This window comes from Lepidochelys kempii, chromosome 12 (genome assembly GCF_965140265.1).
Source record: "Lepidochelys kempii isolate rLepKem1 chromosome 12, rLepKem1.hap2, whole genome shotgun sequence".
Taxonomy (NCBI): domain Eukaryota; kingdom Metazoa; phylum Chordata; order Testudines; family Cheloniidae; genus Lepidochelys; species Lepidochelys kempii.
In genome coordinates, this window is record NC_133267.1 from 37,687,724 (window position 1) to 37,698,022 (window position 10,299).

At 47.2% G+C, this 10,299-nt stretch overlaps 1 protein-coding gene across 1 annotated transcript in view; it reads right to left on the reverse strand.

Moving 5' to 3' along the window:
- SLC7A5 (solute carrier family 7 member 5) overlaps positions 1-9,947 on the reverse strand; it is a 67,213-nt gene extending 57,266 nt beyond the window's left edge. Inside the window, exon 1 of the mRNA XM_073308149.1 lies at positions 9,043-9,947. Coding sequence (XP_073164250.1) covers positions 9,043-9,622 — 580 coding nt within the window. The 5' untranslated portion in view covers positions 9,623-9,947. The remainder of the gene's footprint in view (positions 1-9,042) is intronic.
- Positions 9,948-10,299: the final 352 nt, after the last annotated feature.

A 10,299-nucleotide genomic window follows, 5' to 3' on the forward strand; every position in this document is an offset into this window, starting at 1 on the left:
ACTCAAATTTTTGGTTTAGACACAAAACTGAGGTGGAGGAGGAAAGGACAAGGCATTTAAATGAAACAGAAATGCAACTTTTCTTTTAAAAAAAAGGCAACATGCTGTTTTACTCCAACCAACTGGACATCTTAGTATGTAAACGGACACAGCTCTCACATCAGTGGTACACTTCTACAAGAAGGCAGAGGACCTTTCCAGGCACACTAGCAGCTCGCAAGCAGAACCAAAGGGAACGATGATCAGCAGTTTGTAAATGCAGTTTGTAAATCAATAACGCCTATACGCCCCTCATCCTTCCTGTGCCAAAACTCTTTGGCTTTTTCTAATAATTTATCTAATAGTAAAAATCTGCTCTGTGATTGATTGACTGGGCAGAAACCCAGCTTGCTGTAGACAGTGTAGATTCGTTATGGCGGGCTTAACATGCTCATGAAGAGCCAGCATGAACAGTTTGCTTGGAATGGAAAGCAAAGTGATGCTGTGGTGACTGGAACACACCAGGGCATCACCCTTCCCTTTCCAAAGTGGGAGAATAATCCCACAGCACCAGTCACCGGTAGTTTCTCATGAATCCATACTTCGTTGATAATATGGGTCAGCCTTCCAAGACAGAATCCTCACCATGCTTCATCAACTCAGCAGCTACGCCACGAATACCAGCAGCATGGGCATTCTTGATCTTACAGGCTGCACATCAAACTTCCTCAACTGTAACATCCCCTGAATTACACTGAGGGGTGGTGACTGGACTCTTCACATCCTCCTGGCGCTGCGGATCTGCAGCTCTGATGGGGCAGTTGAGAAGCTCCTGAAAGCATTCTTTCCATCTCTTCAGACATTGGAAAGAGGTCATACCTTCATATTTAAATACACACTACCTAACAGCACTGACAAGAGATGGATCCTAAAACAGAGGACAGAGTAACTCTGACAGCTGCCTTCCAATCTGCATGCTGCAAGTGCTCAGTCACTATTCAAGAATGTATTACACACATGCCCTGTGTAACTGAAAATATCTGCTGATAATTTCTCAGGACACTCACAGATTTCATAATTATGTGAAAAGAAGAAGAAAATATTTCCAGCCTCTTCTGAGCTGGGCAAACCAGCACAGCAAGTGCTCATGCTGCAACAGTCAGCATTTGTGCTGCCGAAGAGAAAAAAAAGTGATCAAGAGTTCTACAGTATATACACAACAAAACTCGCAGAACTGACTATTTGATCTTAGGTGCATTTACAAATGTCTATCGCCATAACATCTAGGAATAGAACAAAAGCAATATAGTATCACAGAAGCATAATATTAGAGTTGATTGATCCTTGTAAAAGGATCACTGCAGTTGCCAACTAGTTTGGCTCATTGGTTAGAGCCAATTTTTTGTTTGTTTGTTTGTTTTTCCAGTGGGTGGTGGTAGGTGATTAAGAGGTGGCCATCCTTAAAGCGGAGTCTGACCCATAAAGGGTGGGGGGGTGGGAGGTGAGGGAGGAAATGCCTCCACACTCACATAACTTGAAAAAAGCAGATCCGATTTCAGTTAAAAGATGAATAATTTTTTTGAAAGTTTAAGTGGTAGATAATACAACTTAGCATTGTTAACAGGGTTTTATACGTACAAAGTGCTCTGTTGGGATTAGCTTCCTGATCCTCAACAAATGTCAAGTAGGTGGGTGAAGCATCAGATGTGCCAAAAAAAAATTATGTTTCATCTGGCATGCAATTTTCACTATTGCCATGAGGAATTCAAGATAGCTGCTTTGGATGCAGACAAGCATTTTGCAATTTCAGACAAAAATATCACTCGTATGCCTTTTTGATTTGTATCGATGTGTACATTCATGGCACGAGAATTTTTGGACAGGTTTGGAAATTCAGCCAGGTGAAGTTTGGATAGAAGAGGGATGGGAGACAAGAAACAATAACTAGACCAAATGAGAAACTTCAGGATTTCATAAAGTTTTACTCAAACTGAATGCTTCCCTCATTCTGACCCCATTCTTAAAAGCACCATTTTTGTTTCCAAAGCTACAAAACCACCTTTATCTTCAAGATTGGGCTACTTCTGATGCATTCTCCAATTTCATTTTCAGCAGCAATCTTTGGGAAGGTGGCTGCACTGTAGCATCAATCAACAAATTCAAGGTTGTGGACTTTATGAAAAATTCCAAACAGGTTTCGGCCTGAATCATGCTACTTAGCTTGCCTTGCAAAGAGCCAGGAATCAGCTCCCTATGCTAGCTGGCAACAGTGTGCTTCATTACGCTCATTTTGACCACGGGACTCTTGGAATGTCTGAAATCCCCCAGTTAAAGTCGCTGAGAGGGATCCTGGTGGGTTTCTCTGGAAAAGTCATTCCAATTCACAAGAAGTTTAGAAATCAAAACTCTGAAGGACTCTGCGGAAAACACAGAGTATTTAAATGCAATAAAATGTAATGGGATATTTTTGTGGAAACCAAGTCACAAAGGCACCAACAAGTGCAAGCTGTGCTACCTGAGTCCTCCCTCTCTTCCCATTTTTGTACCTAGCCCTGTCTAGTCTCAGCTCTGTTGCTGTCAGGAGCTAATATTACTCTTCAAAGCATCAAGCCACCCTTGCAGGGGCAGGTTAATTCTGAACATCAGTGGTGCAGAATAAACCCACCCAAGACGGACCAGCGGAATATTTATTTTGTGCCTGTCCACTGACTGCAAATACCAAATGAGTTTGCAATCCAGCAGACGGTTATTTGGTCTGCTGTTTACAGTGAAGTTAACGAAGCATCACACTTGCATGATATAAACACACCTGTTCCACAGCAAATATAGTTTTCAGCTGAAATGCTGCCATTGAATATTCACCTTCTTATAGGCCTGGACCATGACTCAGCATAGCACTTAAAGCTAACAGGGTGTTTAAATCTTTTGCTGAATCAGGGTTTTTAATAGAATGCTCATTCTTAAGCCCATCTGCGAGGATAGCTGCTAGTAATGTCCATACCTCTCATCTACTCCATGTGTCTTCCCACATGCTCATGAAGAGCCAGCATGAACTATAAACGGACTGCTGCAAATTCTTCAACTATTAGACTCTTTCCAGAAAAAAGACAGATGAAAAGTAATTGATCATTTAACTCGCAGTGATGTGCTTGCATGAGGGATGCCTGCTGCGTTATTTGCAGGGGGAGGAAAGGGAGTTTGAGAAGTCTACATACCAGATGATGACTGCTACAGTTTTGGCAGCGGCAGAGTTTGTCATTGGATTATTAGCAGGAGATTAACATAGGCAATTAATGAGTGACAAAATAATTTAAAAGCTAAAGAAACAGTCACTGTTTTGACACTCAAGGTCAAGAACAAAACAAAAGTCTGTATAAAAGCAGCATCAGCAAAAGAGAAGCGGAACAGAAAATTGTGATTTCAAGTATTTTGTTGAAAATAGTTTAAGTGGAAGTTAAAAGGTTGTTTTACACAACCAGCAATATATAAAGCATATGCAGCAGGCCATATAAACTGGGAATGGAGTTTGTAGAGGACACAAGGGTTCTTCTATTTAGAGCGAAGTTATATGTAAAGTGACTACCTTACACAGGATGTTTAGTGTCTTGACGAGTAACATACCCAACTCCCAATTTAAAACTGTTCCTTGAGTCATCTCCCCTTCAAGCATAGTTTTACCTGCCTCCTTACTCACCACCACTAACATTTGGATTGGGGAGATTCTGGGGGTTCAGAACCAGTATATCAAGGTCCTCCAGCCACAAGTGTGTGAAAGGCCAATTTCACTGCCTGTTGAAAGGCAACCTTTATGAAAAATGAGTTTAAGGTCTTTGAAGCCAACGCAGTTCAAGACCAGTGAATAGGCTTCAGCTCCACAGCAAGACATTACCACTTCAGAACAAGCACCTGGATGCCCATCTTACTTCCCAAGACAACCTATTTGTTAACGTCTCCAACATGTATGTCCGAAGACCAAATTTCTCATATCCTAAACTCTTGAAAAAAAAAATCTCACTGCAACACCAAGCTCTCAGTGCAAACATTTAACAAACTGGCTTGTTAGGAAATCACACAGTAGCTCTCACTTGTTAATTCCTCAGACCAAAATTATAAAACCTACCTTCTGTTATACCTACAGGTTTTGGCACCTTGACGGCAACCAAGCAATTCCAGAAATCAAAGGTGTAGAAACTAGCAGGAGAGAAAAGTTCACTACTAGATGCATTGGATAACAAAGTAATCTTTTAAAGGAAAAAAAAAAAAGACATATGCAAGGATTTAACCCGAAGTATAAACAGAATGGTACCCTAAGGGGAAAATAAAGCTTAACGAAGAACACATGGAAATGATGCAGATCTGTAAAACTAGCAAGTTCTTTCCCATGGCATTTCGTACTAGATGTACAAGACCAAACTCTGCTCCAGGGAAACCATTAGTTCTAATGACTGTGTAAGAACAGTTCGAACACATTAATATTACCGATCAGAGAAGCAAAGCAGGCTAGAGCAGTGGGTCCCAACAAGGGGTATGCAGAGGTCTTCCAGGGAGTACATCAACTCATCTAGATATTTACAACAGGCTACATAAAAAGCAGTAGTGAAGTCAGTACAACCTAAACTTTCATACAGTGATTTGTTTATACTGCTCTACATACTATACACTGAAACGTATGTACAATATTTATATTCCAATTGATTTATTTTATAATTATATGGTAAAAATGAGAAAGTCAGCAATTTTTCAGTAACAATGTGCTGTGACACTTGCGTATTTTTATGTCTGATTTTGTACGCAAGTAGTTCTCACGTGAGGTGAAACTTGGAGTACGTAAGACCAGCTATACTGGGTCAGACCAAAGGTCCATCTAGCTCAGGACCCTGTCTTCCAACTGTGGGCAATGCCAGGTGCCCCAGAGGGAATGAACAGAACAAGTAATCATCAGCTGATCCATCCCGTCACCCATTCCCAGCTTCTGGCAAACAGAGGCTAGAGACACCATCCCTGCCCATCCTGGCTAATAGCCATTGATGGACCTATCCTCCATTAATTTAGCTAGTTCTTTTTTGAACCCTGTTATAGTCATGGCCTTCACAACATCCTCTGGCAAGGGATTCCACAGGTTGACTGTGTTGTGTGGGGAAAAAAATACTTCCTTTTGTTTGTTTTAAACCTGCTGCCTATTCATTTCATTTGGTGACCCCCTAGTTCTTGTGTTATGAGTACGCAAGACAAATCAGACTCCTGAAAGGGATACAGTAATCTGGAAAGGTTGAGAACTACTGGGCTAGAGGATTGGGAGTCAGGTGAGCTTATGTTATCATCCCTGCTCTGTCACTGAACACAGGTTGCAGCTTTGGGCATGTCACTCCTTGCATCTGTTTCCCAATCTGTAAAATGGGGATCGTTACCTTAGATCACAGGGTGCTGGGAGATCTAATTAATGTACAGAGCTTTGAAGATGAGAAATGTTAAGCAGTATTACTACCAGAGTAGGGCTTCTGATTTTAGATTTTAAACAACAAACACGACGACACACCCTCCCCCCCGATTAAAAAAAAAAAATCCCCACAAAATCCGTGTTTACCCAATAAACACCAGAAAAACACCGGCCATGGCTAGTAGTATCTAAGGGCTAGTCTACACTGAGCTGTAAGGTGGACTATGGGGGTGTGATTTCTAAATCAAGATCAGATGTTTTTCTAAAAGATCTGCTCTAGAAATTATTTTGGGAAAGCTCTATGATCTGTGCTACACAGGAGGTCAGATGAGAGACCACAGTGGTCCCTTCTGGCTCTGGAATCTATGAATCAAAAGCACGCCAACATGTTGCCCATTAATTAGCCATGCAGACTCCGCTGGTGTGCGTTAAACTTTCCCTAGTGCACTTTAACATGGTACTATTTGGCACACTATGGAACATTACAAAGAGATTACTCATTACAGCAGGGGTCTCAAACATGCGGCCCTCGGGGTTATTTCCTGCAGCCCGCCAAGCTCGCCCTCCCCCCGCTCCCCGCAGTGTGCCACGTCCCCGCTCCTCTGCCTACCTCCAGGCACTTAGTGCTTTCCAGGAAGGGGAGAGGAGTAGGGAGCCCTGTGCTCAGGGGAGGAGGCAGAGAAGAGGTGGCGCAGGGATTTGGAGAAGGGGTTGGAATAGGGGCAAGGAGGGGGCGGAGTTGGGGTGGGAACTTTGGGGAAGGGGTTGGAAGGGGACAGGAAAGGGGTGGAGTGGAGTGGGAGTGGGGCCGGGGGCAGAGGGTGTCAGTGATGCAGCCCTCGGGCCAATGTACTAATCCTCATGTGGCCCTCCTGGCGATTCGCGTTTGAGATCCCTGCATTACAGTATATATAAAGAGAAAGCCTCGAAAAAACCTCAGCTTTTGGGACAGCTATATAAAAATCAAAAATTGCTAAAAATAACCCCCCAAAAATGAAATTATAAACTCCCAAAAAACAAACCCTGTACACGTTCAGCACTCAACTCTCAGCCCTGCACTGCAGTGATTCAGCACAAGTAATCAAGGAATCTGTATTTACGTTACTCTAAAGCTTGTCATTTTGTGGCAAGCAAATAATTTGAACACAACATACATACACACTCTCGGTGGTATGTATCATTTGCAGCATAAAACATATTGACATCAAGGCCACCAGTGCAAAAGATGCCTGATGCAAGTTTGAGGAAATCAACAGAACTGTTGTCTGAGGCTTCTCATTCTCAAGGAGGTGACACTTTACCTATATTGCCCATGACGTACATACTTCAATCTAAAAAGAAAAGGAGGACTTGTGGCACCTTAGAGACTAACCAATTTATTTGAGCATGAGCTTTCGTGAGCTACAGCTCACTTCATCGGATGCATGCCGTGGAAACTGTAGCAGACTTTATATATACACAGAGAATATGAAAAAATACCTCCTCCCACCCCACTGTCCAGCTGGTAATAGCTTATCTAAAGTGATCATCAGGTGGGCCATTTCCAGCACTGTGCTGGAAATGGCCCACCTGATGATCACTTTAGATAAGCTATTACCAGCTGGACAGTGGGGTGGGAGGAGGTATTTTTTCATATTCTCTGTGTATATATAAAGTCTGCTACAGTTTCCACGGCATGCATCCGATGAAGTGAGCTGTAGCTCACGAAAGCTCATGCTCAAATAAATTGGTTAGTCTCTAAGGTGCCACAAGTCCTCCTTTTCTTTTTGCGAATACAGACTAACACGGCTGTTACTCTAATACTTCAATCTAGTTTATTACAAAATTAGACAGGGGAGGCATGTGGCCATGGCTTCCACTAACCTTGACACTCTTAACAATTTAGCCACCAGCTGAGACACATCAAACGTCGTTCAGACAATGTGAAAAACTGATATGCGCAATCTACAGTCTGGCTTGCCAGCCAAGCCAGTTTTGCAAGGTACTTGTGAAGCAACAAGGCAGCTTGCGCATGAATGAATTCATAGAGACTGTCCCCTCCCATAATGCCCAACTGCTGCACCTTTCAATGGCCAGCGATCCTCAAATGGTACAGGAGTCTAGAAGAAACATGGGCCATTTAGAAACCCCAAATAACTAGAATCCTCTCCAAAACCCTTTAAAAAAAAAAACCAACACACACACAAATAACCCAATTGTAAAGTCAGTCACTCACCTTCGTTTGTAAAGTGCTTTGAGAACTAGAGACGAAAAGCACCATATAAGAACTAGTTTCAGAGTAACAGCCGTGTTAGTCTGTATTCGCAAAAAGAAAAGGAGTACTTGTGGCACCTTAGAGACTAACAAATTTATCTGAGCATAAGCTTTCGCGAGGTACAGCTCACTTCACTGGATGCACGAAAGCTTAAGCTCAAATAAATTTATTAGTCTAAGGTGCCACAAGTACTCCTTTTCTTTTTGCATATAAGAACTAGGTACTATTATTAGACCTAAAAAACCCACATGCAAGAAAAACCTACTCCAAAATAAACCCCAAAATTCCTCTTACTATTAGGAGAGGATCTAGAAGTGAACTAGAGGGTCAAACTCAGATCAAGTGGCAATGGAACGAAGGAGGAAAATGGCCCTAAGTTCAGAGGTATGGAAGTCAGGTTAACATCCCATTTAATGGAGCAAAGATTAGTGTTCCTAGATTTTGGCAAAGCTGCAGACTTCAAGATAGCGGAGGAGGGAAGGAAATGGTCTAGATTTCAGCAGTAGGGCAAACTTTAGGCTTTTAATGTGCATAGCACTGGCCCTAGATTTAGCAGGGCAATGTCAGATATCACCCTTACCACGATGTGCTTTGTCTACCTGAGGAAAAAGCATCCTGTGACAGCGTCAGGTGCAGCTGAGGGAGGTCTACTGGGAGCCAAGGAGGAGTTTAACCACTCTTTCAGAAATAGTGCTGAAAACAGTTTGCTCTTGGCTACATCTGCCACAAAACCACTTTCAGCACCAGTTCAGCTGTACCCAACTGACAGCCCTCCTGGCACAGAGTACCTCAGTGCTTAAATCACTCCATTGCCCAGGGCATAGAAATGCCTTGCCATAATGAATGGATTTTATCCTCACAACGCTCCTAGATGAGACCAAAAACTTCTCACCCCTAGGCACAGATGGGATGTGCACTGCACCTGTTACATGCTGCACTCCAAGGCCATTTCTGAAAGTCATTTCAGAAAGGGGGACGCCAAGGGGTCTGTGTGGTGGCTTTTTCCGTTTAAGCATCTTGATTAGAGCCTGCTGCTCAAACCAGACTGGGGGTTGGTGTCTCTCCACAAAACAGAGAACACAGGGCAGGTGGCCAGGGTGCCAAAAGAGAAGACAGCACAAGTGAGCGCTGGGATGAATTTGTCCCCCAGCGAGCAATGAGATGCAAGAGAAGACCCAGTTAAGCGTAGTGAAGCCACACGGGCGAGTAACAGAGCTCGGGGCAACAGACCGGGAGCTAGCCAGAGAGGGGAGCCAGATGGGCCCACAGAATACAAGGGCAGCTGGCGGCCGGGGGCAGCTTCGGGGCGGCTCTAGAGGGGGCATCCGCAGCCAGAGGCGACCGAGCGGGCCGGAGCGCTGCGGATACTCACGGATGCAGAGACAGGCCACCAGCTTGGCCCCTTGGTCAGGCACCGGGCAGCTGGGGAAGAGCGGCTTGAGCAGGTAGGTGGCGAAGACCAGGGCCACGATGTACTGGGAGGAAGGCCGGATGATGAGCAGCTCGATCCAGAGCTTGAGGAAGGCGGGCAGGGAGCCGTACACCTCCAGCATGTAGGCGTAGTCTCCCCCGGACTTGGAGATGGTGGTGCCCAGCTCGGCGTAGCACAGGGCGCCCACGATGGAGAAGAGCCCGCAGACGGCCCACACCACCAGCGACAGCCCCGGCGAGCCGGCCTCCTTCAGCACCCCGGTGGGGGTGACGAAGATGCCCGAGCCGATGATGGTGCCGACGATGATGGCCACGCCGTTGAGCAGGGTGATGGAGCGCTGCAGCGCCACGCCGCCCCCGCCGCCCGGGGGGCCCAGCTCCCCGCCCGGGCCCCGCGCCCCGGGGCAGCCGTTCTCATGGGCCCCGCCGCCCGGCGCCGGCATCTTCTCCAGCGCCTGCCGCTCCTCCTCCTGCGCCGAGGCGGCCGAGCCCCGCTTCTTCACCCCGCCGCTGCCCGACATGGCCGAGGCCGCTGCGCGCCGGCTGCCGGGGCCCCCCCGGGGCGGCGCGCCGGAGGGATGCTGGGGTCCCCGGGCGAGGCGGGGAGGGCGCCGGGGCCCGGCTGGCGGACCAGCCGCCGGACTCGGGGCGGCGGCGGCGGCCTGGCGGGGAGCGCGCTACCGCGTGGGGCGGACCCGCGGCCGGGGCCGATGCAGGAGGCCGGGGCTGGGGCGGCCGGGGAGACGAGGCCGGGCCGCGCTGCGAGCCGCGGCTGCGGATACCCGGGACTGGCCGCCCCGCGCGCCGCCGGCACCGTTTTGTCCGGTCCCGAGGCGCCGGGAGGCGGACGCAAGATCCGGGCTCGCACGCGGCGGGGAGGAGAGAGGGGCCGGGGGGCGGGGCCGGGACCGCGGGAGCACGTGCGTTTTCCGCCCCGCGGGGCACCGCGCCCGCCCGGCACGGCGGGGGGGGGCGGTAGCTTTACTCACCGGGCCCACTCGGGCCACGGTCCTACTAGCTTATTTGGCCCCATGGCTAGCCTCTGAGCAACTCACAGCCTTTACCAGGCTTCTCCTCACCCCCTGCCTGAGGCCGGGAGAGTGCTCTTATCCCTGCTTTACAGGCGGGGGGCAGAGCGCCTTAGGGTACCCACAGCCTGGGTGGAGAGACTTGCCTCTGGGGGGCTTCTGCGGGCACT